At 34.4% G+C, this 16,459-nt stretch overlaps 1 protein-coding gene across 3 annotated transcripts in view; it reads right to left on the bottom strand.

The window, feature by feature from the left end:
- Positions 1-16,459, bottom strand: part of mwh (multiple wing hairs) — a 145,619-nt gene that overhangs the window by 115,746 nt on the left and 13,414 nt on the right. For all 3 annotated transcript variants that reach the window (XM_076117061.1, XM_076117063.1, XM_076117062.1), the window contains exons 2-3: positions 1,349-1,555; positions 660-812 (exon numbers count right to left, since the gene is read on the bottom strand). In XM_076117061.1, coding sequence (XP_075973176.1) covers positions 660-812; positions 1,349-1,509 — 314 coding nt within the window. In that variant the 5' untranslated portion in view covers positions 1,510-1,555. The remainder of the gene's footprint in view (positions 1-659; positions 813-1,348; positions 1,556-16,459) is intronic.

Genomic DNA, 16,459 nt, shown 5'->3' with positions numbered 1-16,459 from the left:
TGCGGCTCTACCGCTCTACCAAATAAATAGAGGTAGTCTCGGATTTTTTAGTTCAGCCCGGATTTTAGACGTAGAGTCTTATTAAATGTACCTTCTTTATTTAAGGGATAGTGGTTTGTTTTCTTTGCTTGCTTTTAGAGATTAACTTGGTTTTGTAGGTAGAGTTTAGTGTATTCTATTGGTAGAAAAGAAAGATCTTTTATTGCCATTGCCATTTGCCACACATAATCTTAAAATTTTCTGTAGTTGCTCTAAGAGATTAACTTAGTTTTAGTATTGGGTTATCGTATTAGTTAGTGCTTGTAGTTTAAATAAATGTATTAATGTAGATGTAGATGAAGATGTATGTAGCTGATGTAGCTGAACTCAGTCGCCGATCTTTATGACGTATTTCGAATCCAGCCGAAGCATTATAGCAGTTTCTTACCTGCAAACAAAAAACGAAGAAGGTTAATATTTTCATGTATCAACAAATATTCCATGTTTATTCATTCAAGTAATTACATTAAAACAATATATTTATGTTATAATAATTGAGAAACAAATAGATTTTAATAGTATACTATTAAAATGATTGAACATTTTCGTATTAATTATTTTATTTAGTTATGTTTGGGTAACTTCATCATAAAATTAATTAAAAACACTTGTCAACAAACCTGACACAATCATGCGCGCACTCTCTCAGCCGGCAGTAGCTACAACTGCAGTTGGAGTAACAGGATCCGAGGTCCGAGTCCGCCAGGCTCACGGAGTCGAACCTCTGTGCTAAGCCCTCGCCTGAACTTGGTACTGTGTGGGAGCCGCGCCATCTGCAAGCAGATGAATGAGGTGGTTAGATTTGTGGACTAATGTCCGGTTTCTGAGGCACCTTTAGCGGTAGTTTATCTGTTCAATAGCGTTTTTTTTTGTGAGTTTAAATGCTATTGAATAGATAAAGTACCGCTAAACGTTCCTCAGAAACCAGGGGTAAAGAAGGTACAAGGAAACAAATATGTAACACCATTGGTGGGACAATAATGCTATGTTGAAAACTTAAGGTTAGTCAGACATTCAGTTGTTTTATGACGCTATGACTGATTTGCTAAGGTATGTTAAAAAAAAAGACAATTTTAATGTGTTGAAAATATTATGGCATCTATTTCTACAACCTCAAATTTTTTTACAACCTTATGCCAAACGACTGTGGGACCAATGCCCTTGTTAGAAGAATATACTGCGATCAGTCCCTAATTTCCACTAAGTAAGATATTAAAATATTTTGGCAAGTCAATAAAATTCATTCTACGGTTTAAGAGCATTAATCAATCTGAAGTGTTGTTAAAGTTTATAATAAAGTGAAACCCACCTTGCGCTCTTCGTATCGACATGGTCTACCACCACATTCCAGGTCCTGTGTATCAAATACAGGAGGAACAGTACCCTTGAGGACTCGGCATGAGGAGGAGGTTCCTTCGTCTTCCGCGGCGACCACTTGCGACTGGCGGCGCTGCTCAGACCGCTACCCATTGTGGACTGTTATTTCATATTAGGTACAGCTTTTTCAAGTGATGTTCTGGAATGAGAGAATAAGTTTTGTTAATGGTTTTAAAAACAAAATAATTCTGCTTGTGATTAATTGTTGCGGGCCAATTATGTAGGGTTTTGTTTATAGTGTCCAAGTGCGTGTATTTTTAGTGCTCTTTGAAGCACGGAAGCCTTCCTTACTCCGGGCAATCTCCTAGATTTTTTAATAGAAAAACTCACTTTTCAGCTCGTGGTAGTCGCGTTCACCACCGACCGCGCCACAGAGGGAGCAAAGAACAAATACAGTAACTATCAGCAGTGTATCATGAAGGTTCTAAAAATGTTGTCCGTGGCGCAGTGGTTAAGGTCACCAGGCCACTACTATTGCGTCGGGAGTTCGCAGGTTCGAATCCCACACGAAACAAGTATTTGTGCGATTCACAAAATTTAATAGTTGTTCCGAGTCTGGTTGTACTTTTGGCCGCTGTTTGTATGTTTGTAAAAGTCTCCGCGACACAAGATCACTTCTTAGAGTGGGAGACGTTTAAAAAAAAAAACTACTTATAATCTCTGCCTAACTCCTAAACAAAAAACAGACGTGGCTTTACGACGATTACAGAAAATACGTAACAAATGCTAGCCTCGCCCCGGGGGTCCGTTCATTTATCATGTTTTATGGTGTTCCACATAAAAGAAATACAAATAACTTGAGGCTTTTCACACGATATATTACTGTTTTCCTTTTTTATACTTAAAGATGTGGAGGCGTTTGTTCTTGGTAATATACAGGTTTTATGTTACTACTTAGATATTATTTATCTTACCAATATTACTACTTAAACTTAGTGTAAACTCGTTGGTTTTTAATTTTAATCAATTTTAAAAGTGTAGGAAAAAGGCAATACTTTATGTATATTATAATAAAGCAGAACTTAGAGACGGTTTATGTACTGAGTCACACCTCGTTCCTATATTATGTGTATAAGACTGTTATTTATAAGAGGCACTCACTATGATCCCTGGAAGCTTCTAATTCTCAATCGTTTTTAAACTATTGCGCAATACAACGATGCAAAACAGATCATAAACGCGGGGAAAATGTGTAAGGTTACGATAACCTATTTGTGTTTTTCTTTATTTACTTAATATAAATTATCTTGTCATTCAAATCCGTTTAGATATTATGGTTTGTTACTTTTATGCCCTCAAAACAAAAGATATAATAATAGATATAGAAATGGTCAATGGGATTATTATTTTCTTGTAGAATACAATAAATACTAGAATAAATATTATTATTAAATCAATGTTGGTATAGGTTTTTCTCTGTAAGTCAGTATATTATACATAATTATGATGAATGAATGTATTACTGAAGACCTACGATATCAATTGAATAATCGCTCGGGTGCATAAATATTAGTGTAGCAAAAACTATAATATTACAGTAAGTTTTACCATATATTATTAACTAGCTGACCCGCGCAACTTCGCTTGCGTCACCGAAGAGAGAATGGATCATAATTTTCCCCCTTGTTGTAACATTTTCGTTGCTACTCCGCTCCTAATGGCCGTAGCGCGATGTTATATAGCCTTCCTCGATAAATGGACTATCTATCACTGAAAGAATTTTTCAAATCGGACCAGTAGTTCCTGAGATTAGCGCGTTCAAAAAAACAAACAAACTCTTCAGCCTTATAATATTAGTATAGATTCGTATAGACATATACTTTTCTCATATTTAACAAATAAAAGTAAAAATATAGTGAAATAAACTCAGTTCCAACTACACAAATGCAAAAATCCCGAGTGCATATTTCTGAGAATATCATTTCATAGATAACGTAATTTGAACAGCCTTTATGAAAAATGTTTATAACTAGGAAGCGCTTATTTATACAGGGGGATTGTAATAAACTGGAATTTATCTACGCCAGCCTGTATAATCTGGATTTTTATTACTCTGTGACGCAGAGTAGAGTTTACAGTAGGTCAATATGGTTCTGCCGTTCGGTTTGATGTTTAAATTTTATTATTTTGTCAAAAAAAAACTTTTTGGAAGTTTTATTTATTAAGGTCAATAAGTAAGTTAACAACCTTAATATGGTTATTTACGGAACTTTTCGATAAATCGTTTGTCACACATTTTTCCAAAAATTTGAAAAATATGTTGCTGTAGTTAAATAATAATCTTGTTGCTTTAAGAAATGGTTTCGTGAATTTAGCGAACAATGTACATATATAAATTTTGTGCAATGCCTTGAGGCAACAAGCCAAAACTGGTGACAGGTTTTTATTGTTTAAGATAAGCACCGAATAGTTATTCCTTAAAATTGTGCGTTACTTAATTTCGTAGTACTATAAGTTTTCTTTTGCAAGTCTGATGTTATAATGTTCTATTGAAAAAATTAGAATTCATACTCTCATTACGTTTTCAAGAGGTTTGAACGAGTCAGTGAAATATTTTTACACAAGGTTTGAGCTCAAGCTAAAATCGCAATTATTTAAAAACTTTTCTCACAAGTTTTTCACTTTTTATTTACTTATTTTGCAGTTCTTTAAACTACACTGTGTCCACATATCAGGAAAGCACGACCACATTAATTATGTCTCTCGGTAAAATAATGGAGCACACTTTTTGCCGGCGTCACTGCAGTATTCATTTTTAAATTGTTTTTATTCGCTTGCTTTTATTAATATGTGTTATGTTTGTCAATTTTGATGCTCTTCCATTAATTCGTATGGAATGTGGTTTGTTCGAAAGAGGCTTTTTGGTAGTTGTTTTAATGTTTAATGGAGTATGATAGCTTGTTTTTAATTCGGATACTATAATTATGCCTTTAAGAACGAAAGTATGAGGCGAATAGGGTAATTTTAAACTGGCGTCTGATTTATTAGTATTTTGCTAAATTTGTACTGAATAGGGAGCCGTGCAATTTCACAAAGACTTTATCAAGTTGGCAAGTTATTCCTAAGCATTCATTACATAATATACTTAAAAATAAAAGTTCACTAGAAGCTTCTTATTTTAAAACAAGTTTGTAAGGATGTGGCGTTCTTTAGTCTCCGTCAGCTTCATTGGGAAAAAGCGTTATGCATGTACGTCGTATACTGAAGCGCAATTCTGTACAGTCGGTACTTTCGAGTATCGAAAGTTTGACATTTAAATTGTACTGCAAAAATAGTTCCTACGACACCCGTTAGAGGCGCTGAACCGTTTGTCATGCAAATTTTTTCTATAGCTAGCCGGTTGTTGGTAGTCGATAGTGGTAGAGAATGTGCTGTTATTGACATACTGTTTTTCTACGCTGTGGTGTACAAATCATCACGAGTTATATCCAACAGCGAATTATAGCTATATCACCTTATAATCTTGTTAAACCAGATCTTAATAGCACTTACAGTTTGTTTACTAGATCGTCACGTTTTATTTTGATGATTCGATAATATGTTTGAAGAATTTGTGCTAGATTTTTAGCTATTTCTGTTAAAGAAATGTATTGAACAGTAGGGCACAATATTTGGAAGATATTAGAAGACATTTGGATACTATTTATTTAGAATAACGGTTTAAACGAGCGGTAAGAACACACTAGCGCTACTTTTTATAGTTTTTAAATCGGAGTGAAGTGTTTACGAGCTTTGACAATGAGTCACACCAGCACATCAAAATATGACTATTAAACATACTGCATTTAATTTGTGTACTTATGCTGATAATAATAGTTTTTGTTTTATCAAAATCGGATCAAAATTACCGAAGTTACAGCGTTATAAAGTTTCACTGCTTTTTTAAATTTGCGGTGCTTCGCGCGCTATGTGCTGACGTCACGACGCAACAGACACGCTTGTTCGACTGCGGGTGATGCGGAGTTTTGATTTGAAAAGTGATTTGCATTTAATATTTAAAGAGTCTGAGTATGTGTATGTGTTATAAATTTAATCATCGTGTTTTTTGTAAAATAAGATATCCTCGATCTCGATCGCCACGCACACAATCATCAACTAGACCCAGGTAAAGAAAGTTGAACTCGTATACTACTAATAATATTTTTGTGTGTAGTTAACAATAAAATTGAAAGTTTGTTAGAACTGGCATTACAAATAATGAGTGTTACGTACCTACCAAGTGTAAATTTGGAAAACATAGTTTTAAAATAATATTATAAAAAAAAAGTTGTCACCCCTGCCTCTGACTTTAGTCAGGTTGATGGCTATCATATGAACGCATGAATCTACTCTGTAGGTAGGTAGTCTTATATGATTGGGTGTGTAATGAGAACTTTTAAACTAACATTTTAATTTTGATATTATTAGATTTAATAAACATGGGTTCTTTTTTCAAAACAAAAAACCAACGCCAATTCAACCGCCGCGCTCGGCTCGCCGCCGCCTGTGAGGTCATTGAACTGCTTATTAAATAGTATCAACTGTTAGGTAAAAGTTCATTGCTAGGTAGGTATGAACATGATATGGCATCTTGATCTTGAGGAAGTGTTCAAAAGGCAATAAACTTCTATTTAACATTTGCGCTTGACAGTATCAGAACCGGGCCTTAAGTTTTAGATTAGGCGTCTTTTGCAAAAATATAAAACAGTTGACATGGTACAGAAAAAAACAATTTTTGGGGTATTTTTTCACTGGAGTTAGTACACATAGGAACAATACAATATTTTCTAACCATTTTGTTTGTCCCCTATAAGCAAAACAAATTATTTAAAGCGAAACCGCGAGAGCACAACGAGCCTATGTAGGTATCGGCAAGTACTGACGAAATAGCAGTGTCGTGAGATGACGTCACACGTCCGTGCGGCCGCTTCGCCGGAGTTTGGCGCGAAGGCCATACTTTGACGTTTAATATCTCGGTCATTTTTGAAGATACGAAAAAAATAAAAACAGATTTTTTATCCTTGAAGTACCTAGTTTTTAAATATGCTCATAACAAAAATCATTGGTGTGACTCATTATATGATAAATAGTGTTCACGCATTTGAGACGTTTCAAGCCACACTGGCCTTGGTCGTAGACTGACTGGATCAGCGAAGACAGTTTCTAGGATAAGTTAAGACTCATATACTCTTCGCATTCGACACTTAACAGCCGTACTACAGTATTTAAGACATAATAACTCCTTTGAGTCAACAGATTTGAACTTCAAATGCTGTTGACACGACAGCCGAAGCCTGATCCGATCCCTGTAATGGAGAAGTTAAGAACTTAAAAAAAGCAGTGATAGACGAGTGGTTAAAGTTGGCACCTCCCACGGAGTCAAGTCCCAAGGATTGGGAAGGTCCCCAACCTGCATTTGGCCAGTGTGGTGGACTCAAAGCCTAACCCCTCCCTCTCGTTTGGGAGGAGACCCTTGCCCTGCAGTATGACAGTTATTAGACTGTTAATGGTTTTTTAAAAAAAATAAAAAAATAAATAGAATACTATGAGTAAAAGTACACACGTTCTACTTAAAAAATACACACTCATGGAATTAAGAGTACAATTTACGCTTACTTTAACCTACTAAAAAAAGCTACAACACATGCCTTACAAGTAAATCTAAACAACAACAATAATTTACTTGTCAAACTCCGAATGGGCAGGTCCGGGTGCACGCATGCTAGCGAAAGTGCACTGGACGTACCAGTTAGAAAGTCCATACGTCTAACGAGGGAAGCAGAGCAAACGGTATGGGGAATTACTGGTACTCTAATAAGGTTAGGAATGTGTTGATCTTGGAATTAAGTATACGTTTTTATGAACTTCTAGTTGAAAAAACAAATGAAAAAATATTTATTGCAGCAATAGACAAATACAAAAGTTTCTAAAATAAACACTTCACATCATTTCTATATCTAAAGCTGGTACATTCTTAACGGTAGGTACAATATCTGGTGGTCTTCTCACTAGGCATGCCTGTGTCGAGAAGACAGCTGTTGACTTCGTCCGCGTGAGACGTCTCAGGGTAAATAATGTCAAAATTTGCTCTTTTACATACATCTATACTTAATATTATAAAATTGTAGAGTTTGTTTGTTTGTTCGAACGCGCTCATGTCAGGAACTACTAGTGCGAATTGAAAAAAATCTTCTTCAGTGCTAGATAGTCCATTTATCGAGGAATTCTATAGGCTATATATCATTACGCTACGACCAATAGGAGCAGAGTACCAGTAAAAAATGCTACAAAAACGGGGAAAATTTTGAACTCTTATGTGACGCAAGCGAAGCAGCGCGAGTCAGCTAGTACATAATATCACGCCCGCTATACAAGAAGGTGAAGTCAGAGGTATAATGATATGTCGCCATTTGTCATCTAACTAGCACTTTACAAAACTCCAGACTACTATTGAGAATAATCTAATATCTATTAGAAAATACCTATAGTACTTCGGCCGACCCGCGAATCGAACCCTCGTAGTCAGCATACACATACGACCGCGCCATAGATATAATCTTTGCCGTTTTATATTACGATAGTGTACAGAATTGCCAATATCCTTGTTCTTTAACTAGCTTTTATAAGGGAAGTTCTTCCCGGAAAAGGAGTATCCTTTATCCGGGTTATAAACTTTTCTTGTATATTTATTTATTCTAATATGTGTTTTATGCCAAATCAAAATCTATCAGAACTCCACTCTTATCTACTCATCCTAATGACTACTATCGGGTTTGAGTCGATGATCATCCGCGCAAGTCCGATTGTTCATAGAGTACCTTAGCACGATTCTCTAATGTCGGTACGTACTGTCGAGTATCGAAAAATTTGACATTTGGAATGTACTGCCAAAATAGTTCCTAGTACGCCCGTCAGAGGCGCTGATCAAATTGTCATACAATATTTCTCGATAGCTAGCCGATTATCGATACTCAATAGTTGTGTAGAATCGCGATTGATATTTTTAAATAAATAGTTCCTGCAGAATACGTTAGAGGACGCTAAGCCGTTTTTCATACAAAATTACTCAACAGCTACTTGATAGTCAATAGTGGTAGAAAATCACACCTCACTGGTTTTTCAAAGTTATTTCTACTCACAAAACATTAAAATCCTATCACTGAGATACTAAAATGTATATTTTTACTACGCCCGGACGTCGTCAAACTGTCTTAAGTATTTATTGTATGTAGTTGCAGACAAGCTTACTTAGTGTTTCTCTAGCAAAAGTTAAATATTTTACTTCAAGTGAAATATCTAATTTCATATTTTTGAAAAGATATTACTTCCTTTTCCAAGTAAACAAGTAAATAGAAAACTATGACAATGATTCAAAACGACCATTATTTTCTTTTGACTGTCTGTGTGGTCTAAGTTTAAAGGCAGCTGGAGATCATGAGGTTTTGAGGTTCGATTTCCGGGTCACCTTACTGTATGAGATCATCAATCCAAAATTAAAAAACACCCCTATTACGGTTGATGCCGCTGTTTTTTTTAGTCGGTTTGATCCCAATCTTCTACTATCTCCACGCAAAATTTTATCCAAATCAACTCAGCAGTTTAGTCTTAAAAACTGTGACAGATGGATGTATAGACTTACCCATTTATAATTTTAGTATAGATAGATCATCTAAAAGCTTTCAATGAAATATTTACATTTTATTTTTAACTTAACTGTTTTGAGATAAACAGTTGGAAACCAAGCATATCAGTGCAATACCAGTGTAAGGAAAAGTAAAATAAGTTAATAGAAACAACAACAAACAACTATTGTTTTATTTTAAAAACTATGTTATTATTATAAATAGATATCTATTATTGTTTCACATTTCTAGTATATTGTTATGTGTTTTAATTGTTAAAGAACCACAAAAGGTCCCTGTTTTAATATTTATTTATTAATGTAACAGACTATTTCCTTGGATTCATATGTAAGTAAAATAACATATTATTGTTGTGTTATGTTATATTAGGTATGTGTAAGTGTCTATGAAAGTATTGCTAAAAAGCATAACAATTATAACCTAACCTAACAAGAAAGTTATTCACTATACTAAGAAGACTATAGAAACACCAGAACAACTATCGTTTTCGGAAAGAGCGCCCGGGATATAACAAAAAGTTTACAATCATATCACGACATACGCCTTTAATGAACTAATATTGCAACCAGTTTTAATTATCTGGCATTGACTTCATAAAACAGTAATAACAAATTAATTTAAAACACAAACGTCCGATTTTTCCCGATACAGACAGAATTAATGTAATGAAAATCTATATTACAAACTTTACTGACATAACCGACACACATCTTCCAATAGAAATTCAACTCTATTCTCATTAACATAAGGTTGAATTTAGGTTGTTTATAGTGTATTATTAGTGTGGTGTTTGGGACAATGGTGGTTGTAAATCTTTAAACAACAATGCTCTATAAATTGGCTATTGAATGGTATTAGCATGTACGCGTTGAAATTAGCGAGGCCGGAGGGGCTGAAACACCCAGCAATGTATGGAATGGGAGTGAATGGGACTCAGAGGAATATATTATAAGGCTTTGGTGTACCGCTGAGGTTTTTAGATACGCCTTTAAAAAAGGACTGGTATATTACGGGTAAATAATTTTCTGTGTTATGGTAAGCTTTTGTAAATCGGTAGTTTTCCCGCAGTTTTGCCTGTGTTTTATTTTTTTTAGAGACTCCATGCTACTCTTGTGATGTAACTACAAGTACATAATATTTTAACTACCATACAAATTTCATTCAAAATTCAAGCGTGAAAATCTATCTGCCTATTTGTTACTTAAACCACAAAACCAAGTTTGCTAGCAAACTATTGACATAGTTGTGGAAACTGGCATTTTTTTAATAAAAAACATACAGTCGAATTGAGAATCCCTTCTTTTTTGAGGTTGGTTAAAAACCATCCGAAAGCTGCTGAAATAAAGTATGAGATTTATCACAGAGCTGTACCAAGCGGATTCTATCAATACTTAAACATATGATTGAAGCTTATTGAGAAATTCAATCACAAATTTACGTTTTCTAGAAAGAAACGTTGTTTTGTTTAATTCACTTACATATTTTTATCATACAATCTCATCTTAATTGAAAATATAAGCGTCTTAGAACTCTTACAGAATTTCGAAACTAATTTAAGTTTTATAAAACTATTTTCTTATCTAGATTCTTGGTAAAAAAACTTTAGTATCTAGTTGGGATCAAAATTAAGCAGATTAATTTTGTACAAAAACGTTCCACCTTATCTAATAAATAAACTCACTACACCATTATGTACACAAAAAAGACCAAATCGATTTTCATGCAGTTTTCAGGACAAACTTCAAAATAAGGTTTTGAACAGAATGGCAGCAATTTTTAAAAAAATTATAACACTGCCTATATCGGCATAGCTAGTTGTGCTCACCGGTCGGTAAACGATCTGTGGGTTAAGCAACCGTTCGTGCGGTCATTCTTTAGATGGGTGACTGCAAGTGGCATTTAAACTGAGCGTTTTCGTGCTTCGGAAGGCACGTAAAAAGTCGGTCCCGGTGGTTTTCCATCAATAACTATTATGATTTTCTCACAACGATACTGTACTACAGCCAAACCAAGAAAATTTTACTCTGTCTAACTATTCCTCTGTCTTCAAACACCCAAAAATAGTTAACTAGAACTAAAAAGATAGATATTTCACCTGCATAGTAAAACTGCATCGTTTCAATCAGAGTAATGAGGGTGTGTTTTGGCAAAGTTCCCGGGCCGGATCAATGTACTCGTCCCAAATATATAGGTTAATGTTTCAAGGTTGGATAGATCGGTGGTTATTGCGGCCAGTTGTGCTGTGTGGTTGTGGTTTCGATTCCCGTGTGGGAAATAATATATGTTTGTGGTATTGGTTGTGCCAGTTGTTGTGTTGTCGTTTGGATTTTTGGATTTATTGTTAAAAATATACTACATTGTACTGCCGTTGTACAGTTGTGTCAACTCTAAGGCATAGTGCGACTAATGATCACGAGATTTCAAGTTTAATTCTTGATGAAGATGTTGTAAGAAAGCAGGATTTTTCAATTTCTATTGCAATATTTTTAACCGTATGCGTATTACGTATCTCAGTTGACAGCTAGTGTTCGTCACTAATCACTGTAACGTGTTAATAACTTTTATCTAAGAGAGGACAATTTCATCTAACAATGTGCGGCATAGTGGCTTTTAAATAGTAGTCAATTGAGATAGATAACTGAGGTTGAACAATGTGTTTTTATATTCATGTCACTTTTGTTGCAGTACTCTCGATAGTAGTAGTTTGATTACGTGATAGGTCTTTGGCAAAAAAAATTATATTACGTGAGACCAAAAGACCTGCTTCTTATTAAGAAAGTCGGAACATCGAAATACCGTCTAAAAGGCAAGTATTTACAAAAAGATATAATAATCAAGGCGAAAACAACACTAGCATGTGTAAAACCAGTTTGTCTCCAATTAGTTCAACTGGTGTTTTATTAATAACTCAATAAAATATATTGGTTCAGTAATTAACTCACCACTCGTTAGTTATTATAAAAAATATATAGCACATTCCGAGAACCATACTAATATGATAAATGTCTTACTGCTTGTTATAACGACAAAACCTGTAGACTGATTTTGAAAAAAAAGTACTTGATTTAAAAATCTTTAAATAAATTAAGAATAAAAAAAACACTTTTAAATATTTATGACTGGGGGATCAAGAATAGTATTTTCTTTTACCAAGTAGCACCCGGACAGGGCCGTGGCCCGTGAGTCAGTTAATAGTTTCAAATTATTACGTGTATTGCTATTTATCGCCCTCGGTACTTTATTTATCATTTCGATACTTCAAATTACAGAAAAATTGTTCTGATGTGATACGCTGGGGGCGCTGATCAGGTTCCCACAAAAATTTTCCCGTCCGCTACTCGATAGTGATAGGAAATCGCTCCACTTCACTTTTATTGCATAAAATTGGCAATATTTATACAGGATTATTATCTAACTGTGCCTTGCGGATACAATCAGGTTTATGTTGATTACTTCCACCATAACGTCATGAGATAGGTGATATGGCTGCTGAGTTATCATACATTAAGTTTCACAGCTAATGAATAAGTGTCAAATTCGCGCCGTGGTCAAACGGTGACCACGACTGAAGTTTAAACTCTTTCTAAACGTCCTGCATCGGGTAACCAAGGTACCTACCTCAAAACCAAAAATTACATATAAAACCTATTTATTGTACAATTAAATAACATTATTCTAATCACAGCCGGGAATGACAATTTACGAGTTCTACGTAGCTCAAGGCAGCTCAAACTCCTTAAAGTGGCCACCCATCTATGAAATGACCTTGCTAATAGATACTTAACCCACTGATCAGACTACTGAGCCCAACTAGCTATGAATGCCTTAGTCATAACGAACAAATACATTACTAAACGGCCACCCATCTAAGTAATGTCCACGGCAAAGGTTGCTTAACCCGCTGATCGTTTACCAACCGGCGAGCACATCTAGCTATGAGCGTTGCAGTCATATTTTCGTAGTAAATGTTATTAACTAATTCTATAAGTCCAATACCAGAAAAAACTAGGTTATCTCAGTGCCATACGATTCTTTAAACTGTTTATAACAGTATTAAAATAAACGAGTTGTATAAATTATACGATTATAACTGTATATCAGATAGCAGTTATTATACACTTGCTATTTGAATAATATAAACATAACAGCGGAATCTGTTCTAGAAACCAGGTCCGGCTTTATTTTTAAATGTTTGTGAGTATTTTTAGACTAAAATACTATGAATGTACGATTAAATATTTTTAACTCAATAACGCAATTACCTAGTCAGAATAGCTTTGAATTAAAATAAAATAAATTACATTAGACAAATCACGCACGGTCATTTGATTCCAAACTAAGCAGAGCTTGTACTATGGTAACCAAATAATTGATAAACATACTTAATATTATATACTCCTAAATACATACTTATATAGATAGATTACCAACCAGGCTCAGAATAGATATTTCTGCACATCCCACAAATATATGTCCCGGGTGGGATTCGAACCCACCACATGCGACACTATGGTTATTGCGGCACGGTGGCCAAGTTAACCGCTGCGCCAAACGTGCAGTTAAAAGGCTATGTTTCACAAACTTACAAGATATTGAGAATGATTGGAAAGAAAATTACATCATGTAAATTTTTTGTACGTACTCTAAAATTGGAGTAAAATATTTCAAGTATTATAATTTAAACTGTAAAAGTAGTTGAAACAAGTTCCCACGCGAAACCTCATTCAAGTGACATTTAAACTGTCACATAATTTCACTTAAAACCTACAAAGTACTTAAGCCCTTTGTATTGTTTATTTAGTTGACAATTGTTGAAAACATAAGGTAATGTTCACATTGGAGCATTTATTTGCGGTACTTTTTCTTTGACCTTTCGTCAAGGGAATTGTTAGTTAATGGTGATATGACCAATATGATGGATTCTGTCTAAGAGGTTATTTAGGTGACTTTGACTACTATATCTAGGTTCTTTCTTTCTTTAAAAGACAACTCCCACACTAAGAATTGCTCTTGAGTCGCGGGGACTTTTACAAACATACAAACAACGGACACAAAGTACAAGAGCCCTGAAACAATTATTTGTGGATCGCACAAATAGTTATAATAAAATTGTTCCGTGTGGAAATCGAACCCGACGCAATGGTAGCGACGTAATGACCTTACTCACTGCGTCACGGAGGCAATCAATAGATCTAGGTTCGATTCTCGGATCGGGCAAAGTTTTTATCTGTTCCGGTTAGAATATTTCTGCAGCAGCCCAAAGTTTGGCCACGTACCGTGTTACCGACAATAGGTTCAAAAAATTATCAGCGTCTCGATTTGTATAGGATGCACTAGATTTAACCCCAACCAAGTTAACGAACAATTTCAGCTGTCTTTAAGTTATACCTTAAAAACCTTAACTTTAAGCACCTCAAAAGTCAAAACATGTTGTAAATTATGATAACAATTAACTACATATAAAACGATTTTAATCTTTTGACCCTAGATTGACCGGAAACTATCCAAAAAAGGTCGCACCAATGTGTACGCCTTCTTATAGTAAAATGGAAAGTAAGTCGTGAGAATATCAAAATAAAAGCAAAATATAGTAAACAAACGTACAATAGTCGGAGACAATTCGTGAGAGTTAAATATTGTCGCTTATTATATACTTATTCAGAGAAAGTACATAAAGGAAAGGTTTTGAGTGCTGATTAAAAGTAATGCTGTATTTCATTTAAGATTTTAAAGAGTAATTTTGTCTTTTTTCTCAAATAATTTGCGGATATTCAAAGTATATATCGTTTAGTTATTTGGTTACTATAGTATAAACTCTGCTTGATTTGGGACCAGATGACTGTGTGTGAGTTCTTCAAATATATTTTCATTGTATTTTTGATCAAAACTTAAACTAGAAACCATCTTCCTAACAATTATTACGCAGTTTTTATACCAATTTCAAATAGGTAAATATAGTTATTTTTTTGTGACCTATCATTATAAAGGGCTAATATTTTGAGAGATATCAATTCCTAAAAACATGAATACCGCTGATACACTTGGTGTTGAATAAAATAGTGTTAAAAGAGGAATACCTACTCTTAGTTTAGCTATATGTATTGAATCCTCATATGTTGTATTTTGTTTAACAATAAATTGTTTATTCTGTTTCCATCCAATTATTTATATATTATGAACCTTCCACTAAGCAATATCATAAATAATAAAACATATAAACAAACATTCATTTCTATTATTACTCTATACAATCCATTTCTATTAGAAACAAACATAGAAACCGCGTCATTATTGATCTATTATGAACAGTACATTAGCGGCGCACGCGCATGCAAATTATCCTACATGACCATTCTACTGTAAGTTCTTGTTGCCCCTTTCTATACAAAACATAGGCATATAAATATACTGTACACAGATTGAAGAACAATAATTAGTAATATAAATATTTTTGGCCAAACCCATACATAGTCATCTATTGCGCGATTATGTTCAGTCGGTACTATTGGACATTTAAAATGTACTGCAAAAACAGATGTTTATACAAAATGTTTATGTAGCTAGCATTAAATTTTTGATAAACAGATATACTCAAGTATATCCAGTCAAGTATATTTTTGCTGGGTGAGATTCAAACTCGCTTGCGAACGGCTATCATTGAGCACCTAACGTGCGTACAGTATTATCTCAACATTCAATTCAGCGTGTTGGACAGAAGGCCTTAGCCCTGATTCCTAGAAGAGTACCTTTACGTAGAATACCCAGTACTAGGACAGAAATGGGTAATTTTAGTAAAAGGTATATTATTGGAATACGTAAATAATTCGAACACGCATTTATCATGAAATACCTGACGTTCCGGCGCAGGTTGCACTTAATTCCGTTTCAGCGCAGGCTAATTATCATATTTAATTATATCATAAACATTCAAAGCAAAATTTTAAAAGTCATTAACTCCTACTTATAGTAAATGTCCCAAACATCTTCAGTATCAATATTAGCAGTATCAACTACGATTGTTCAGTGGTTTACGCTCGACCGGCCAGTGTTGAACGTACAGCTTCCTTCCGCGAGACACTCTTGACAGTTTTATGTGTGCACGCTTCGAAAGGTACATTGTGATCTAAGTTTAAAAGATTAGCGGTGGCACACTGTATTTCCTTTTTAGTGGAGTTAGTTCCGTATTTTTTTATACCTAGACGATCAGATTTGGCTCGTATTAAATCTAAACCAATAAAAATTGACCCGAAGAATACTTTGGTGTATGTCGGCTCTGATAGGTACATTGACGAATGAAACTGCAGGATTTAAGTAGTTTTAGAATTGAGAAGTAACCTTAAGTATGATAAATTATAATGTTAAGCTTCGTTTTTGTTTGTCCTTAGGAACAATGAAAAAATCTACAATAATAAGATTAGATT

This window comes from Anticarsia gemmatalis, chromosome 8 (assembly GCF_050436995.1).
Source record: "Anticarsia gemmatalis isolate Benzon Research Colony breed Stoneville strain chromosome 8, ilAntGemm2 primary, whole genome shotgun sequence".
NCBI classification, from domain to species: Eukaryota; Metazoa; Arthropoda; class Insecta; order Lepidoptera; family Erebidae; genus Anticarsia; species Anticarsia gemmatalis.
Note: the sequence above shows the minus strand (reverse complement) of the source record. Positions and strands in the feature narration are given on the sequence as shown.